This window comes from Ursus maritimus, unplaced genomic scaffold (assembly GCF_017311325.1).
Source record: "Ursus maritimus isolate PB19 unplaced genomic scaffold, ASM1731132v1 scaffold_7, whole genome shotgun sequence".
NCBI lineage: Eukaryota > Metazoa > Chordata > Mammalia > Carnivora > Ursidae > Ursus > Ursus maritimus.
Window position 1 is genome coordinate 22,157,652 of NW_024426885.1, and position 20,440 is coordinate 22,178,091.

At 41.9% G+C, this 20,440-nt stretch overlaps 1 protein-coding gene across 4 annotated transcripts in view; it reads left to right on the plus strand.

The window, feature by feature from the left end:
• The window catches only part of SORCS1 (sortilin related VPS10 domain containing receptor 1), a 485,001-nt gene that overhangs the window by 160,501 nt on the left and 304,060 nt on the right, over positions 1 to 20,440 (plus strand). For all 4 annotated transcript variants that reach the window (XM_040624058.1, XM_040624056.1, XM_008686657.2 and 1 more), the window contains exon 2: positions 18,966 to 19,033. In XM_040624058.1, coding sequence (XP_040479992.1) covers positions 18,966 to 19,033 — 68 coding nt within the window. The remainder of the gene's footprint in view (positions 1 to 18,965; positions 19,034 to 20,440) is intronic.

Sequence of the window (20,440 nt, forward strand, 5' to 3'; positions counted from 1 at the left end):
TTTTTTTTTTTTTAATTTTGTTTATTTATTTGACAGAGAGAGAGAGAGCGCACACACACAAGCAGGGAGAGCAGTAGGCAGAGGGAGAGGGAGAAGCAGGTTCCCTACTGAGTAAGGAGCCAGATGTGGGGCTCGATCCCAGGACCCCGGGATCATGACCTGAGCCAAAGACAGATGCTTAACTGACTGAGCCACCCAGGCTCCCCTCTTCCAAACTTTTTAGGGGAATTTTTCCCAGATGCTTAACACAGAAGACCCTGTCCTGTCAAAGATACCTCTATTCTTCTAGTCCTCTTTTTTCGAAACCTTCAAGAGTTACTACCTTAGATGCTTGCTCATTTTCCCTACATCACCAGTCAGTCCCCTTGTCCCCCCGACCCACCATAATCTCTCTTTCTTTTGTTCTTCCTCTTTCCATTTATACAGCCTGGTACCAGCCTCCGAAATTTTGCACCATTGCATTTAAATAGACACTTAAATGTCTCCTTAACTTTCAGCCACTTATTGCTCTAATCCAGTGGTTGGCAAACTACATTCTGAGGGCCAAATTTGGCCATCACCTGGCTTTGTAAATTAAGAGTTTTGGAACACAGCCACACCCATTTGTGGACATATTGTCTATGGCTGCTTTCATGACACAACTGTGGAACTGAGTAGTTGTGACAAACATTTTGTGGTTCGTAAGTCTAAAATACTGTCTTATTCTTTAAGAAGGATTTTGATGGTACCTGCTAATCCATTTGTTACATGGGTGTCAGATTTAAAATACAGAGCTTTGTATCTTCAGTATTATGTGTGTTCCCTTGTGCTCAAAAATCTTAAATTCCTCTCCATATTTGCCACCCCCTCGGTGAAATCTTTTCAGACTTCCGTCCCCCTACTAGGCAAATCCTCATAGCATTTTATATGCACTGCAATCTTAGTACACAAAATATGTCCCTCTGTGCTCAAAAATTTTAAATTCATCTCCATAATCTACAACAATGAGTTCTAGAGATTTCTCAACCTGCCATTAGATACCATCCAAAAATTACCTCAGTTTATCTTTACAAGCCATATTTTTCAAACCTCATTCTAATCTCTGGTCAGGCTGGTTTAAATGATGAACTGCAAATATACCATGCTCACCCTAAGTCTGAACTTTTGAGACTGTGCTGCCAGCAGTATAATTTATTTTTTTTTTTTTAAAGATTTTATTTATTTATTCGACAGAGACAGAGACAGCCAGCGAGAGAGAGAACACAAGCAGGGGGAGTGGGAGAGGAAGAAGCAGGCTCACAGCAGAAGAGCCTGACGTGGGGCTCGATCCCATAACGCCAGGATCACGCCCTGAGCCGAAGGCAGGCGCTTAACCTCTGTGCCACCCAGGCGCCCCGATAATTTATACTCTGTCATTCTTCAACCTATGACATTCAACAGGCATTTAGTTCTAACCAAGCTAATTTTTATTGAGCATCTACTGTGTATCTAGGATGGCAGTGGGCTTGCACATATAAATAATTTCGATTATTCCAAGTTGACTCACATTTTTAAGCATACATGTCTGTACATTTTGTATTCATTGACTATACACTGGGGGTTCTTTTATGTCATATTCTATCTTAGCACAAAAATTATATTTTTTTATTAAAAAATATTTTTTAAGATTTTATTGAGAGAGAGAGATAAGGGGAGAGAGCCAGGGGAGGGGGGCGGGGGGTAAGGAGGGAGGGAGGGGAGGTAAAGAGAGAGGAAGAAGCACTGAGCAGGGAGCCCAGATATGGGGCTCGATCCCAAAACCCTGAGATCATGACCTGAGCCAAAGGCAGATGCTTAACCGACTGAGCTACCCAGGTGCTCCAAGCACAACATATTATATTAAAAAATTCAACAACTAGATGACAACCTAATGGAAGAGACAGTTAAACAAGTAATGAAAGACGTGTGCTTAGGCCATAGTTGAAACGCACTACACTAAAGAGGCAAGTAGGAGCCACAAACTCTGCCCGGAGAGGCTAGGATGTCTTCATGGAGGAGATGGCATTTGAGCTGGGTATTGGAAATCGAAACAGCCCCCGAAGCCTGAAAATTCATGGTGGTTGAAAGAATAGCAGGGTGGTCATGAAGGCAGGATTGCAAGGAGAAGCAGCAACCGATAAAAAAATAGAGGATAGGTGCCGTATAGAATGGACCTTCGATGTCCTGTGGAAGAAGAGGGAATTAATTTAGTTCTGTTGAGGCAAGGGAACCTTGAGTGTTTTTGAACAAGAGAGTGATAATCAGATTCTGCCTAGATCGTAAATTCCTGGGTGGCAGAAATTACATTTTCTACCCTTTTGTCTCCCATAGGGTCTACCGGTTCTGCCGTGAACATAGTGAACATTCAGTAGAGAGTTGTTCATTGATTATTTTCTTCCTGGGGGTGAAACATTTCTGGTTGGCTGGTAGCCAACAACATTTTGAGTTTTGTCTGAGCTTGATAAAATGCTGACACTGAGATAGTTAAAAAACAAAAAACAAAATAAAAAAACAGCAAATATCATTAAGGTGACGAGAAGCATCAAATTCGTGACATTTCTCAGTGCCTGTCACCTTCACTCCAGTGGCCAGAAGTGTTGTTTTCAGCTTTCAGCAAATTTTTGGCAAAGTTGAAACTATCTAAAAGAGGCTGAAAATTTATTCTTTCTTAAACCACTTAAAGTAGGGCTGGGGAATACTGGTTTTCTAAACTCCTCGAGGGTGACATGCTATTAATTATTACTATTGAAGCCAGAGGGAAATGAGATGAAGGTTTTTGCAGCAGAAACCTTTGATGCAGTTGTTCGAATGGAAGGGTTTTGCTCTTCCTCCAGATGTGTAAACATCAAGCCGTCAGCCTTCTGCGCTGTAAGTGACAGGAATTACCAGCCTGTACTAATTGTCACAAGTCGCTAGAAGTGATTGAGGGCTGTGGGCATTTCAGCTTTAAGTGCCCGACCTCAAGTTATGTTTGTGACATTGGTTTAAAAAAAAAAAAGGCATTTCAAAATTTGTAATCTGAGCTAGTTTACCCCTATGGGAACTGCTTTGTTTCCCCAACAAAAACTAGGATTATTATTTCATTCTGAGAACTTCATAAAGCTGGGGCAATGGAACAGTTCCACTTTCTGATTTGACTGTAGGGAGAGAACCGTGATTATTCTTTTGGCCTGAACCAGTTTCCCTTGCTGTGGTTCCAACGCAGACAGGTTCACTAGTTAATTAGTAAGAGAGGTAAAGAACAGCATCCTTAGCCTTGCCTTGCAGACTGACACTGGGTTTGGATTGTGGTCTCTCAGGCCAATGTATCTAGGAGGCACAGTGTGTCTGAGCAGGATCCGTGAAGGTCATCCTGCATCCCTGCTGTTCCCCCTTCAAGCCTCTTCTCCTGCCTCCCTTCTCCATCCTCACAGGGTTGTACCACCTCAAAACACACCCTCTCCACCCAGATATCGTGTGCATTTCACGCTTGCATTCCTCTGGTCCCACACAACTCTTGCAGCATATGATTTTCCCTTTTTCTGCCCCCCTTAGCTAGACCAAACCCTGGATACAATGTTACCTCCTCTGTGAAATCTTTTCAGACTCCTATCCCCCTACTAGGGAAATCCTCATAGCATTTTGTATGCACCACAGTCTTAGTACTTATCACATCGTATGCATAAAATGGTCTGACCCCCCCCCCCCCAGTAGTGATCAACTCAAGGGCATAGAGCTCACCGTTTTATTTTAACAGTGGATCCCAGACACTTAGGTTCTGTGCTTGGACCACAGTCATTGCATCAATAAAATAACAATAGCCCTGAGGTAATAATAAGTTATGGTCTGCTAGTCATAATATCAGATGTATTAGCAGAAGTAGCTGCTCATTTAAACCTTGTGCCTAAAGGGAGGGGTCTCATTACTGAATCTCACTCAGACCCAGCCTCCTTTGAAATCCCAAAGTGCAAGGACATCACCTTTATCTTTATTGTGCCTGCCTCCCTGCCAGGCACTGCCATTCAGTAATTCTGCCAAGCGGTATCTTTTCCTCACGACGGAGTGCTAAACAGTGATTTATTGCTTGAATACACATTGCTTTCATGGAAGTGATTTGTTTAAAACAACAGTAAAGCACTAAATAAATTATTCATTCCATGCTAATTCTTCACTTTTATGTGCTGTAGTAAGCGTCAAAATAAGCAGCCTGTGGGGCATTTTATTTTTGCCACATTAATCTTGGACAGTTTAAAGAAAAAAAAAATAGGAAATCTAAAGAGGTTCTATTTTTAAGAAAATAAATTTTTTTTTCTTCTAGCCTCCTGTAGCAGCCAGGCAGTGAGTTCTGGCGCCTCCCCTTCCCCTAGTCTCTCTGAATCACTTCTCAAAGCCCCCCTCCCGATGGGCCCAGAGAGCCCCTCACACTCATGGTCAGCTTTGTGAACAGCACACGTCCTGTCCTTCTCTCTGCAGAGCGCCATTCATAGTGGGTCAGCAACTAGGGTCTTTTCCTGCGAGATTTGCATTTCCTAGGGCAGACAGGGTATTGGGTTTCTAAATTTCACTAGTGTCTTGATTTAGGATTAAAGGATTAGAAAGAGAGAAGCAGCAGTGACATACTTATCCATTTTTGCAACTGATTTCCCATGTGGGACAGAGATACCATTCTTTTCTAGTCTTTCTTATCTTTCTTTACTGAAGTCTTGTTTCCTGTGTTTGAGTTGGGGACATTTGAGTGACTTTCAGTTTTTGTCATTAGCAGAGGGGCAGATAAATGGTCTTCTTGTAGACTCTTGGGAAGTTTCTCTCCTCTTTTCTGCACATAACCCCTCCATGTTTTATCCATGCTGGTGGATGAAGAGAGGTGTGACTCTCTGGCCTGTGGAGTCCACGGAGATCTCAGCAGGAGAGACGCAAAGCTGACCCCTCAGATCAGGATGGTAGAAACGCTAACTCAGCCTGTCCTTCAAGCCCCCGCTCCAGATCAGAAGCCAAGAAGATCTAAGCTTACATATGTGTGACCCAAGCCCCAGGCCATCCCGTTACCTGTGTGAGAATCGCAAATACTATCCCCCAGCATTGTGAATGAATTAAATGACATACTGTGTGTAAAGCACTTGCTTGTCGTAAGAACTTGAAAAGATCCCATTTATATCCAGCTAAGGATTGCTCCTTTCTCTTTATTCCCACTGTACTTCGTTTCTAAAGCATTCAGCTCCGTGAGTCCCTTCTCAGTTACAATGTGCAATGAGGGCAGGTATCTGTTTTCTCTTTTTTCATTCTCAGTAGCACTTAGAAAAACAAATATGGATTGTGGTCAGTGCCTAGAAAAACAACCGAATACATGATAGATAGAGAGATAGATAGATAGATAGATAGATAGATAGATAGACAGATAGACAGACAGACAGATAGATAGGGCTTGGTGTCAGGCTGATTGAAAGCAAGAAGTATACCCTTTAAAACTCTTTAAAGCTTTGTCTTTCCCTCTCCAAAGACACCATGTAGCATGGTGATTAAGCACTTGAGCTAGGGTCTAAGTTTATTTGGATTCAAATAACAACATCTCACTTATGTGCTAGCTGATATTAGACAATTCCTTAAATCTCCTCTGCCATCTGAAAATGACATACACACACACACAAAAAAGTATTGGCTTCATAGGATATTCAAGAATGTACATAGACTGGGGCACCTGGGTGGCTCAGTTGGTTAAGCAGCCGACTCTGGATTTTGGCTCAGGTCATGATCTCAGTGTCCTGGGATCAAGCCCCACATCGAGCCCTGCCTCTGGCTCTGCACTCAGTGGGAAGTCTGCTTGAAGGTTCTCCCTCTGCCCCTCCCACCACTTGCATGCATGCACACTTGCTCTCTTTCTCTCTAAAATAAATAAACCTTAAAAAAAAGAACATAAATAGATTATATTATACAAAATGCTTAGCAGAGTGACAAAAATTTTTTTAAAAGTATTCCATAAAGTAAACTGGTAATAATAATCCAGTTAGAAATGGAGTTCTAGGGGCGCCTGGGTGGCACAGCGGTTAAGCGTCTGCCTTCGGCTCAGGGCGTGATCCCGGCGATCCGGGATCGAGCCCCACATCAGGCTCTTCCGCTATGAGCCTGCTTCTTCCTCTCCCACTCCCCCTGCTTGTATTCCCTCTCTCGCTGGCTGTCTCTATCTCTGTTGAATAAATAAATAAATAAAATCTTAAAAAAAAAAAAAAAAAAGAAATGGAGTTCTAATGTTATCAATCTTATTCAATAGGAAAAGGGGGAAAAACAGTTAACCTGACTAAGGTTGAACAAGGAATTAAAATTGACTCTGTAACCAGAATCTAGCCCGCTCAACTTCTAACTTTAGTTCCCCGTCCTACCACCATACAGACTTGAGTTGGCTTTGTCCCATTGTATAGAGGAAGCAGTTTTGAGCGTCGTATAGGAAATAGTTGAAAGACCTGGAACTCAGACTTTGATTCTAAATACGCACAAATATACTGATCCAGGGGTGTCCATTTCTGGATAGAAGAAACTCACAGAATGGGAAGCAGTTCCCTGCAGTTCCTTGCCAACTTTTGGGTATCTTGCGGATCTGTGCATGAAAGCTAACACTTTTGAATGAAAAGACAGAAAAAAATCAGTAAACCTTTGGATTTGTTCATAGGTACATTTTTAACTACCAGCCCTCCCAAAAGAGATGTACAGCATTGAACTGTCTAGCATTTAATTCCTTAATCAGCCTAAACTTCCAGGAGGAAATCCAAAGTGTTTGGAATATCATTCCTAAGATTAGAATTTCATGAAATAGCAGTGCCCTTGTGTTACAATTACTCAGATTTTTTTATCCCACTCTATTCTAGATGTTTGCTACAATAATTGCTTATGCAGCTGGAACGTGTTGTTTATGCCTGGAAAAGTCCGTCACCAGTATAACTACAGTCAGTTGGTCAGACCATTAACAAATATTGAAATTCTTTAGGTCAGTAAGAGAACATTATGTCTGGGTTCACATGCAGTTGTGAGAATAAAGACGTATTGGAAGGAGAGTGATTTGAATGTGTATGTAGGGGCCGTGTCATACTTGGCCTTGTAGGTCAGATTATGAAATTTAAACTTTAAGGTCAATGGGAGGCCACACAGAGTGGGGAAAAAAACAATATTGCTATTTAAAAAAAAAAAAAAAAAACAATCGTGGTAGCAGTGCAGAGGGTGGCTGGAGGGAAGCAAGACACAAGGGTGGCGGCATTGTCAGAGGCAGTGCAGTAGGCCAACACAGTTGAGGTGAGGTTAATGAGAGAGGTTTGTAGGGCTTAGTGACTGGTTAGGTTTGGGGAGAAAAAGGGGATAGAGTCAAGGAAGTCTCACTCAGAGCTCTAGCTTGAGCAATGACAGTAGCATTTACTAAGCCAGGAACACTGAAGATAGAGTAGATTGGGGTATTTGGCATTGGATGGTATTATAACAGGAAGAGATCTTACAAAAGTGTAGTGTAACCATGGAGGAGACCGAAGCCCCAAGAGCGTGCCGAGCTCAGGCGTCCGTCCACCTCTCTGGACGCACAGCCCAGGACGGCAGACAGGGATAGCTCCATTCTTAATGAGTGGAATCCCACTCGAAGCTTCAGCTTGACAGTGAAGCTAATGAAGCTTAAGATTCAGAGCCTTCACAGGCATGGGCTCCTGTGCACACTGGGCGTTTGAGGGGAGTCGTAGATTGTTTCAGATACAGAGGGAAAGCTAGGTTGCAATCAGAAAACATTTCTATTATTTTTGCCTAACCGCCTGAAGGTATCTCAGAAGAAAAGTATGCGAATTTTTAAGGCACTGGTAATTTGTTGTGAGCTCATTTGTCATTCTCATAAACGTTCACTGTTAAACCTTGTTTTATTCATAGTTTTGTATTCTGTTTCTTGAAGAGAGGCCCTCCAATTGTATGACTCTCATCCTCTCAAAGCCGGTCTCTAGGCCTGATGCTCCCGGGTGCAGTCCTCACTTGACTCTTTGATCTCTCCCCCATGTCAGAACCGGCCCCCTCCAGTCCTTCCTTCCGACACAGGAACCCCTGCTTCATGCTCCGAGTCAGCATATGGTATGTGAAGATTATTCCTTACTCTCAGAAGCACCTTATTCAAGAACAGATTCTTCTAAAAGTATAGCCTCCACCATTTGTCAGACAGGGTGGTCGGAGTTACATGATCTTTGCTGTCCTTTCCAGTTTTGTCTTAAGTTTCCTTTAAAAGAGTGATGAAGTGCCAAATATTTTTATAACCACCCACCAGTCATCTAGATGCCATTGTAGAAGATTAGAACTAGAGCCATGTGGAAGCATTTTGGTTCTGTGATTAAATGACAAGAAATGCGTAAGAATCATTTAACTTCTAGAGGAGACTTTCCTCCAACAGAAGCCATTATTATTTATTAATAGATTTTACTTGGGATTTCAAGATGTTATTTAAATTTCACTTTCAAGCCAGCTTTTTTAAGCTTTGAATTTCCTCTTGGGCAAATTGTGTCCCATCACACCTTAGCACTTAGACAAGACGAACAAAAGATCTGTTAATAGAGGTCTGTTGTTATTGCTTTTTTATTTATTTTTTTAAAGAGAGTAAAATGTTTCTCTTCCTCCCTGGTTCACCTTAAGATTTTCCCAAGGTAAAAGGAAATATTTGAACTTAACCATATTAACTGTCTCTGATTTTTTATTCTTATTGTTTTTGTTAGTTTCACTGTGTGGTACATGAGAAGAGAAAATGAAAAAAAAATTAAGGCCTGTCTTCTCATTTTTTAATTCCATTTTTATTGAGGTTCATCTTCTGACACTTGGATCACCATAAGATACATATCTTTATTTATTAGCTTCCTGCTAGTGTGTTATGTTAACCTTGAAAAAATAGTATTTTTTAAAATTGAGTTAACCTCTTCAGATCCATGAATAACAGGATAAAAACCAAGATGCAAAAGTAGGAAAGGAATGACTTGGTTCATTTCTTTATATTGAAGCTTAATATAAGGAAGCATAAGAACAGAAGGGCCCCTCATCATTAACACACAGTTTGGTGCTTAATGGTGTGTTCATTTCGTGTGTGGGTTCTCACGTCGGGAGAGTTTAGTATTTTCACGTCGGGAGAGTTTAGTATTTAGATAGTGTCTATAATTCAGACAGAGAGTGATTTGAGAGCTTGGAGGTCTGTGTTCCTCAGATCAGTGTATGGGGGACGTTGAAAGGAAACTTCTTCATTCCTCACATCCCTTTTCCCTCTCCTTACAACCTCTCTCTCCTTACAACCTCAGGTTGTTCCCCTCCAACTTAGACATAGGGGTTTCCTCTCTTTGTTTTCTAGATTTCCAGAGAGAAGATAATGCAAGAAATATTTTCTTACTGTTTTCTAACTCCTTATTTGTGTTTTTTCTGTAAGTACCAAGTGACCTGTTTCAAACAGGGATTAAGTCAAAGGAAGATGGTCTGTCTGTTCCCTTCTTATGGAGGGGGATGAGGAGAGCTTGGTATGTGGTTTGTATCTTTATGAGTGGACTAGGTATTCTGTACTGGGTATTCTGTGTGGTTTCCTGGAACTGTGTCTCTCCAGACAACTCAGTGTGTTGCCTGCTTCTCTCCCCCTCCTCCCTAGCCTCATTTGCTTTCATGTCTTGAAGCTCTTCCTTTAGGTCTCTCCAGGTCTGTTTAACTTTTCTATTTTACTCCCCCTCTGTACAGAGGTCTTGCCTTGAGTGTGCATTTTCCTCATATTTTGTACAATCATTTTATCTTGGTACTCTTTGGGGATTACATTGATACTGGTATCAGGCTTTTTTTTCTAGAAAAAAAAAATCATTTAATTTAGCATCTCTCTAGCTCCCCTGGTATAATGCAGATGGTTAAAATAGAGTATAATTTAGAGCAGAGTAATTTAGAGAAAGGAGAATATGAAATGGTTAACATTATCTACCAAATATGGATATATGCTTTGGGAATTATTCAAAAAAGAAGAGGAGGAGGAAGAGAAGACAGAAGGCTATGGAGGACTGATGTGTTGAGCATTGTGAGATTAACAGATTTTGGAGAGAATACTTTTTTTTTTTTTTTTTTGAGTTGATAGTGTCCCTCACCTTGAAGAATAGAAAAACAAGTTCTCAAGACTTGCATCAAAGAACAACTTCGGCCCATTGGATTTGTTTGCTAAATATAATGACCTGGCTCTGGGAAGAGAGTATAATAACATTTTATTACATGCATTTCTTTGCTAGTCACTACCAGACAGAACTTCGACTCTCAACAGAAGAGAGGAGAGAAATGTGAGTTGTCTTAAGTAAGAGCTGTAGTTTTTCTCACATGGAAACTCCTGGAACAGTGCTCCACAGCTCATGTGCCATCCATGACCTTATATCTTAGCTGCAAATGAGCTCTAGAGGGGAACAGAGTCAGGGGAGGACATAGCAAATTTTTACTTAAAAACGTTCTACTCTTCAAAAGGGCTGTTCCACGATCTACAGTGTGCTCTGTGCCTCATGTTGAGTCAGTTACCTGTATACCCCCGTGTCTGTCTGCATCCCTGTTGGCTGTCTGGTCTTTTAAGTTCCCCAGGGAGGTCCAGTAGCCATGTAACTCACTCACACCATTTCAGTGTCGTTCAGAGGATATTACATAAAGAAACATTTTGTTAAATTATATGTGGGTTCTTAGAAAACTTGAAGACCATTTGGGATTAAGGACTCCTCAGAGTCAAAAATCTGATTGTTTTCTGGCTGGCTCCACACCCCAAATTCATTCCACCCTTTCTACTGGTTTTTCTTTTCCAATTGTGTTTGCGTGTGCTGGATTAGCTCTGTCTGATGACTTCAGATGCCCCTGAGTGGTGGTTGTGTGCACCATTATACCAACCTTTCAACTCCCCTCTGAGGTCTCTTAATCCGATTTAGCTATTATTGATTTCTCATCCCTTTGATGACTCAAATGGAGTGCAATTACATATTCACTTAAATCCTCTGAAAATGAAGATACTATAAGCTGTTCTGTTGAAATCTGCAGTTCAGTGTGCATGTATTCATTGTCTGGAACACCTGGTCAGGAAGCCGCCAACTTCTGTGATTGAAGTGGAAGGATCATCCCTTAACAATGATTTAACCAAGATTCAAAGGTTTTTTAAAATAAATTAAAAATGACCAATGAAAATGCCACTGACCTAAGGTCAATAAAAAATTAAAAGTCACCTTTATCTCATATAAGGAGAACATATTCCAGGGATGTCTGGAAGAAGGCAGAATGAAGGAGGAGTCTGTGGCCGGTACTGTGTCTGATGGATAACAGCTCTACAGTACTTTTGAATTGGACAGAAAGTGAGGATCCTTCACTAGTTCTGACTTGTCTTTAGTAACAGAAATACTCAGGACAACATACCATGGAGATAATGAAGCACAGTGAATAAAAGTCTGTATATAATGTGATTTAAACTTGTCCACCATTTACCAGCTGAATCATTTAAATTACCCGGCCTCTGTGTGCCTTAGTTTCCTCATCAGAAAGGAGAGAGAGAGGTAATTACTTGAAATATGCTTAATAATGAAATTTGTCTGGCACACAGAGTAGGCCTCCAATAAATGCTAGATGTTATTAAAATAGCAATACTTACATTGGCAGAGTACTTTAACATCTTCACAGAATTTTTCCACTTCCTGTTGTTTGCTTCTCCCATTTCTAGGAGACTAAGGAGATAACATTATCTCCTTTTTTTATGTTTGTTTTTGATAGGTCTTTCAGTATTTCAGTGACTTATTTGAGGTCACACCGTGGCAGACACTGCTCGTTGTTACTCAGCAACCACTACCCACTACTTATTCATTGCAGAGCCCATCTCTTACCATAGAAAACACTAAGTCCATCTTCAGACCACTGTCCTCCTTGTTTTCCCAACTTTCCTTGAAGCCATGATGTGGACATATGGCTGAATACTGGTCATTGAAACTATAGAGATTTTGCTGGAAAGGCTTTTGGGAAAGTGTCCTTTTTAATTTAAAAACAAAAAGCAGATTTACACTAGAGGTCCTTCGTTTCTTTGCCGCGTGTAGCTGTGTCAGCACATTCTACGAAGAAGTGTTAGGACCACCTTGCAAGCATGAGGGCGCACAGTGCTAAGTGTTAACACTTTCTGGGAGGATCTGTGTCCGTTGTGCGGTTGTGTGATGGCGTTGTTAGGCTGTATTAGTCCTGGAACTGCATAAACTGTGAACCTTTTGTTATATGAGACAACATATCCCTCATTATTTGAGTGATTTTTAGTATTCTGTTTCTTGCTGCCAAAGACATTCTAACAGATCTGGTGGCTAAACCAAGACTCAAAGTCTGGTCTTCTTCTGATTCCAAAGCCTTTGATTGTTTATTTGTTTGTTTTGGCAGAGCCTACCGCCATCCTATAATTAAGGCCTCCACAGTAGAGCCAAACGCATCTCTCTAATCTGATACTTTGTGTGTCCTCACCCATAATTTAAGCCGTAGCTAAACCAGAGACTTGCTCTCTTCTGACTGTTCTGTGAGCTTTCATACCTCTGGACCGCTATCCTCATGCTCCCTTCCCTTAGAATACCAGCTTTTTAGCTTCTCGTCACCGTCAGAATCATACACATCTTCTGGGATTTCTCTTCACTGTCTTCTTTTGTAAGGCTCTATACCTGATTATACTTTTCTTTCATGCTCGCTAAGAGATTTAAACACTTTTCTCCTGTTGCAAACCTTTGTCTTCCTTAGTGTGACCATCTGTGTACAGCTCTGCCTCTCTACTTGACTGTGGTCTTCCAGGCTCCGGTACCGAGTCTCATTCTCCCTTTGTGTCCTCACAGCATACGAGTCTCATTCTCCCTTTGTGTCCTCACAGTATATATATATATATATATATCCCTGCCTCTTAAGAAGGCTTAATAAATGTTTATTGAATTAAATGTGTAGAATTTTAGAGCTGAGTGTTCTTTCTTCTGAAGAAAGCTCTCATTTTCTGGGAATTACAGAAGGTTCTTATTCTTGGATTCATGACCCCCCTAGGATTCAGGAGATCAGTGATATCGTTAAAGTTATAGTCATTGTTTTATGCTCATAGATTTTATTAGATCAGATTCTTAAAGAATTCATGGCTACTCAAAGGAATGAAAACTTCTGTTTAAGTTAGAAAGTTGAATAAATGCTTTCTGAGCCAAAGACACAATCTGGAGTGTGCATATTTTTAGGAAAACCACTGTTCTAAGTTTGCTTCTTTTCCCTAACACTGGAGTGCAAAGAAAACAACCCAAAACAACAACAACAAAATGTTCTGGCTATTGAACACCCCTCTTATAGTGTGTCTAGTTATTCAATCTCCTGAAAGATTGTTCCAGATCTCTCCAGGCCCTAGAATTTTTTGTCCCATATCACTTCTACCCACATCTTTAAACATAGCCAACCAGCTGGTCTTTGGCAAACAGAGAGGAGGCCTTTGGAGACAGGGCAATGAGGAAACAGCAGGGCATGCTGGAAGTTGGTAGGAAAAGGATGGATGTAGCCAGCTTTAGCCCCTGAATGAACCTACTGGCATCTTCAGTGTGGCTTTGCCATTGCTCACCCAAGCTAGACTTTGGCCCACCCCAGGTAGGTGGAATTATGAATGGTAGCATGGATGAGTTCTGTGGCATCTCCCCATATGTTACAACGACAAAAACACCTGCGCAGGCCAGCCCTGAATCACAAATATCTGAGAGAAATACAAAAGAAAAATACCTTGTTTTATAGACTAGCACCTGTGTCGCCATCTACATTATTCAGAATTTGGAACTATAGATCTTCAGGAATAAAAGAGACTTTAGGATCTTCTAGCCCAGCTTGCTGTCAAGGAGCCCATGGCCACACGTTTGCTTGCCTTGGGATTAGAATCTGCTTTTGTATTTGGACACAAAGAAAAAAAGGAGGCAAATCATTAATAATTGAAAAATGAGGGGATGTGTCTTGCTTTTCTAAGATTTCCGAGAGAAGATGAGATGAGGTGAAGTACAGTGGCCAGGCCAAGAGTTCTGGTAGAACTCAAATCTCCCTAAATGCCCATAAGTTCTCCTACAGCTACCCTAACCAAAATTCATCATTTAAGAATAGTAAGCTTGCTAAGCAAGCTCCTCCTTCAAGAAAGAGTCTCAGTAGCCCTCTACCAGGTTGCTACTCCTAAGCTAAAGAATTAGGAAAGAAGACTCATCGGGGGAATACGTGCATCCTCCTCAGGGAGTGGGGGGAATGGGAGATATAATGATGCCCACCAACCTTCCATCCCCCTTGTTCTGGTATACATTGTTGTAAGTTAGCAAAGGAAAGGGTCGGTACGCTAAGTTCCTTTCTTAGGAAAAGAAATGGAGAATTCCTATCCTTGGGAAGTGTGGAATAAATGTCGGTCTAGTTATTAATACAGATGTTTTCAGAAATATATTGTGTCGAACCAGGTTACTGGGAGGGTGTTTTAGGGGCTCCTTAAATGTTTGGGGTTTCATTTCTAAATTATATTTTTATGTTGATTAAAGAAAACACACTGTCACATTCAAAGGTGTCATATGTCCAAATACTTGGTATAATGGAGACTGCCCATGTGTAAACTTAGGTTGCTGCCATAAGACAGTTGAATGCACACCTGGCGATAAGATTTGTCCTGACGTTTTGCTATAACAGAATATTTTTGGCTGGCTTTTGCTGTTTCACAAGAGAACACTGTGAATAGCCACTGGCATATTAGTGTCTCTATTTATCTCTATGAATGCTTTTGTTTGGTAACCCAGTGAAGACGGAAGTTGGGGTTAGATGAGGGGAGAGGTAGATTGACATTTTCCTCCCATAGGGTCCATTGTGATGGTTGCTTCCCACCCCCCAACTTTATTGAGGAATAATTGACAAATATAATTGTATATATTTAAAGGACTCAATGTGGTGCTTTGAATATACATATGCATCATGTAATGATCGCCAAGATCGAGATAATTAACACATCATCACCTTACATAGTTAACACTCTCTCTCTCAGGGTTTTTGTTCTGTGTTTTTGTTTGTTTTGTTTGTTTTTTGATGAAAATGCTTAAGATCTACTCTCAGTAACTTTCAAGTGGACAATACTGTATTATTAATTATAGTCACCCTGTTGTACATTAGAGCCTCAGAAATTCTTATAACTGAAAGTTTTACTTCAGATCCTTTGACCTGGATTTCCCCCATCTTCCCCCTCCCCTCCCAGCCCCTAACAACCACCATTATATTCTGTCTCTATGAAATCAGTTTTTGCTTTCTATTCTGCATATAAGTGATACCATACAGTATTTATTTTTCTCTCTCTGGCTTATTTCACCTGGCAAAATGCCCTCGAGTTTCATCCATATTGATATAAATGACAGGATTTTCTTTTAATGGCTGAACAACATCCCACATAGACATATATACGTTGTGTATATGTGCACGTGTATATATATCACATATATTTTTTTAATGTGATGGTTTCTTAGCACCTAAATACGGGGGGGGGGGTGAAAGGCTGGGGTTGGTGAGTTGGTGGAATTATTCGGTAGGAGTGTTGGAAGACTCTGGGGAAAAAGTGTAGTAGTTTACTGAGCCCAGATTTTGTCAATTTAGCTCAGTCAGAGGGAGGAAGCCCATGATCACTTCCTTGAAGAACCTTACTCATCCCTGCACTGATCCGGGCACTGTTTCTGGCACTCTCTCACCTTCTAAGAGATGGATAGTTTGAAAATAACAGTTTGGTGGTTTGGCTTCAACATGCTCTTTATACATATGGACAAAGTGACTTTCCCCCAGTAGCTTTGTAAGCAATGGATATGGCAAGAAGGAGCCAAAACATAGATGGCACGTGGTGACACTGGCTCCTAGACCATTGGGGAATCCTTAGCCACACCGCTGCACAAAGTCCCACAGATAACTGGGTGCTGAGGTCCTGGCACAGTGTAGGTAGGGGTTGTTAAGCCATCAGTGATTGGATTTTAGCTATGTAAAGAAAGTATCCTAAGATTTAAAAAGGAACCTAAAAAAGCTATTACCGGATGGTCATCACTTGCTGTTTTGAATCAGGGATATTTTGGTACTATATAATGAAAACAAGATAGAGAAAGGAATGAGGCGCTGATGAGTAGTCCATTTTGTGTGTGTATGCATCAAAACAGCCTTGCTCTCATGGATTGGATTTATAATTAAATTCTATGCAGTTGGGCTCATAGAATTAAATCTATACATGAAAATTGTTTACTGAATGAATAAAAATAAATTACTGTTTATTTTTAAGTACATATAACATTTCACTTGATGAAAAAGTTTCACTGATTTTTTTTTTTTTTTAAGTTTGAAAAATGCACAAAATGGGACCAGAACAGGCAGACAATTGCATTCTCACCTTTTTCTCATCTAATACTGGTAGTTTGGGTTGTGGGCCCTTTAACAGGTACTAATTCTATTAAATAGTATTGCTAATTAACCAGGACAGAAAAGCAAAGAAACAACAACAAAGCAGATCTGCTACAATGAGGCGTCACTATCCAGGAGTGTAGGGGTAAATACAGCACATAAAGAAGGGAAAAAGTCGAGGAGAGAGATTGCAAGGAATCGATTGGAGACATAACTAAAGGTTAGCAGGTCCCCCTTCTTTCTTGCTCTCATTCTGAAAACAGAAAGATTAGATTGATTCAAGCAGATATACTTTGGAATGCCAGAAAGGACACTTCTTCTGGTACAGTATTGATAAACTGCCTGAGTGTATCAGTGGCATTTTCGTTTTACTAACCCCTCAAGAAGAGTCAGGGAGCGCATTTTTACCTCCCTGCCCACATGCCTGAGAACTGCTTAAACAGTTTCTATGTTTGTGTGCGTGAGGGGCTCCACACCATTACCTGCTGGGTTAAAAGGTCCTTCTCCGGGGCTTCTCCGAATTCCCTCATCAGATGGATGGGAGATGCAGCTTGTGCCCAGCTGAACTTCATTATTTAGTTTGCTGCTGTATTGTATCAAGAGAACAACTACCGAGAAATGCTTTGTGCCCACACCCCCATTTTCTTGGTGGGGGATTTATAGGCCTATTTGGCAAAATCATACTGAGGTGGAGTGACGACGTCACTGTGTGTCTTCCAACAAACAGCCACCCTGCTGCCGCTGATCAGCGTTCCTGGGATGGCGGTGATTGAAATTTAGCACTTAGAGTGACTTAATTGGCACGCAGACCTATTAAGCATATGCCCCCACCACAGGTGCACCATCTGATGTACCTGTAGGGTGCCCAGTACCTCACACATGCTCACATTTTGCTAAAGAAGCAAGTTTTGAGCCGGTCCTTGAAGGAAGCCGGCACAGTGGTTCAGAGAGGGGTGGCCTTAGAGCACAGCTCCTCAGATTTCTGCCTGTCTTTGGGTTACCATAGTTCTTCATTCCCTTGAACTTGGAACAAACCTAAGGTTGTGGAGTTCCAGTTTTCTTGCTGTGAAAGAAGTGTTGGGAATCTGCTCATTGATGCCTGTGCCTTCAGTAAATCAAGCCCTGTGCTAGCAGAGTGGAACTTGGAAGGGTTCAGTACTTCCTGGCAGCTTGCTGCCTTGGAATTCAAGGTTAGAATGTTCTGTGCTCACTGTGACTAGAACTGATCCCTTGGCCTTCAGGGAAAATCCTGAAAATCGATGTCAACATTTTTCTGCTGAGTTGGAAACAGCGGGACTGGGCCAAATGTTCTTGGTTATGTGAATCAGGAGAGAAATAGAAACCTCAACAGAAAACAGAGCAGACTTATTAAGTTCTTGTCCTTATGTAAGAAGAGCGAGTGAGGGGTGAGAATTCACTAGGTAGGAACACACTCCTCTGCGGAATCTTCCCATGTGTCCTGGGGCTCATGCGCTCAGGGTAACGGGGGGCCCTGGTCATCACTGCAGACGCTGGAAGAAGCAGCCTTCTCAAGCTGTCATGATGGGCATGAGTGTCTGTGGGGCTGAGGAGGGGTAGATCAGCTGTCTGTCAACCTAGGTTTTCTTTGATGAGCTCCTCCTGTCCTAATGAGATCACAGATTACCAGGCCTCATCTGTATTTATGTTCTCCTCGGGCATCAGCTGAAATCCTGGGTTCCTAATAAATGTTCAATGAGTGTTGAATTACGAAAGAAAGAACTAAATAGTTGGAGTTCCTCTGAGTGATGTTGAGAATAGCAGTGGGTTCAAATCAGAGGAGGGTTTGCCGTGAAGCTAAAGGAGCTGAAGTGTCAGTGTCCCGGGACCTGTTCTGAAGTTTGAATTAGTATGTTTATATTCTGTTCCTTATGGAGGGTTCCCCAAATTCTGTAAGCTTCAGGACCCCATAAAACATAAATATGCTCCTGTTAAAGTGTTCTTGCTGAGCCCTTGTGGGAGCCTGGATTCCATCCAGTGGCTTTCCCAGAAATTGGAGAATCAGAAGAAATGAATAAAGCCAGTCCTACAAAGGAGAAGAAAGGGAAGGAACTGACATTTAAGAATCCCATGCAGATTGAAGAACAATTAGCATTTATTATCTATTTTAACTCCTCACAGCAAGCCTTTCTTGGTGATGGCATTACCGCCCACCCTCTTAATAGATGGGAACATTGAGGTTCAGAGAAGCGAAGCAAGCTTCCCAGTGTAGTACAGCTACGAGGGCTGGGACCTACATCACTGACCTTACTCTCTCCTGGCCATCTACCCAGGGGCTCCCTTGTAGTGTGCATATTTGACAGCTCTGCTAGCCTTCCCTGAAAGCCTTCGGCCCACCAGGGGAAGGAATACCTTACTGAAGGACAGAGGGAGAAATTTGGGGAGGGGATCAGGCCTGAGCATTTAAAGGAAGGCACTGGCAAACTCTTCCCCAGTCAGTGTAAGTGATGCTGTAACAATTCATTCAATTATGTTAAGCACCCTTTAAAGGACTCCTAAGTCCTCCCTTGGGCCATTTCAGTTCTATGAGATTGTAATTGTTCGAGACTAACCATGATTTCTTCTTTTGCCTTCAGGTGATTCTCATTTTGACAAAGCTCTATGACTATAACCTGGGGAGCATCACCGAGAGCTCGCTTTGGAGGTATGTAGATGAAGTGAGCTAACAATTACTGTGTTACTTAAACGTGATGCCCATGACTGCTGTTCCCCACCCCTTTTTTCCTGGGGGAAAGATTTTTGGTTCTGTGTTCTCACTGCTTCCTCTGTTTGCTCTGTTTCCCTTAGTCATGGGTTGGGGTTTATCTCCAGGCAGGCCAGAGATAGACCTTACTTGTTTATACTTCTTTATAGACCCTTGTTTTGGTCACAGGTCTTTTTGCTAAACTGTTGATTAGGTTGTCTTTCTGCATTTTGGTTCCCACAGTTCTCACTGATCTGTGAGCTTGTTGGAGCAGAAACAAAAGAATGGAGGTGTCTTTGCAGAGAGGATCTACAGCACCGCTGGCTTTGCGGTGCCCCGCCACACTGGCACCGTAGCTTTTGCCCTGCTTCCCTTCCTGGCCCTCAGTTCCCTAGCACACAGATGTGCACACACACTCACGTGCATGCCTTCATCTCTGGGTTTCACACTCTTTTGCCTCACACGTACAGTTGTGCAATAAATTCTTCTTCAGACAAATGCTCTAGATCCTTTAGGATCCAGCCAACTCATTGAACACCAACACAAATGTGCAGTTGGGCTGAAACTAGGGACAGGAAGGTCCTCGGAAATCCAGGCAGCTCTTCTCTCCTTTTGTTCTTAGGGACTATATACTGTTTCTGTTTGTTTGTAAACATCAGCTTTGATGGTCTCATCCTGCTTGGGTCTTTGCCACCCTGTGTCACGTGTCCACACCCAAACCAACTTCAAGCACAGGAGGTGCTTGGTTGGTTAGGCCTGGATCTTGTGACAATCCCTGAGCCAAGGAGAGGGTGGAGATGACCGCAGGATAATATTCAGTGGTCACTGGGTTGTCGTCCAGCCCTGAGTCTGATTGGTCAGTGCCGTAGTTACAATGATGGCTTAAATATGTTGAATATCACTCTGATCAGTCGTCCCTGAACACATACACTTGTGTGCACAGACGAAGTGAAAAAGGTTATACTAATGACAGAGAAGCTGGGAGTAGTCTGTGGGCAGACACAAGCTGGTGGCTGTCCTCCACATAGGATCAGGGGGAACTTCATCCCCTGTCAGTTAACATGACCAGGAGAGACCGGCTGCTGGTCCTCAGTCTCAGGACTAATGTCTAAGGAGAAAGACTTCAATCTGCCCTTTGTGTCAGGGGGCCATCCCTGCTACAGTGAACAGTGATGGGGGTAGGGGTGTGGGGAGAGTGACTCTACTTGCTTTACATAGTAGCAGTTGGGTTGAAGGGCCTGCCCTTAAAGGGCAATGCAGTTATCACACAGTGGTTTACACACTCTAAAGGAATCTACCCCACAAAAGGATTGTTTGTTAAATTTTGTTTTAACCTGATGGCTGTTTTCCATTAGGCTTCACACTCTG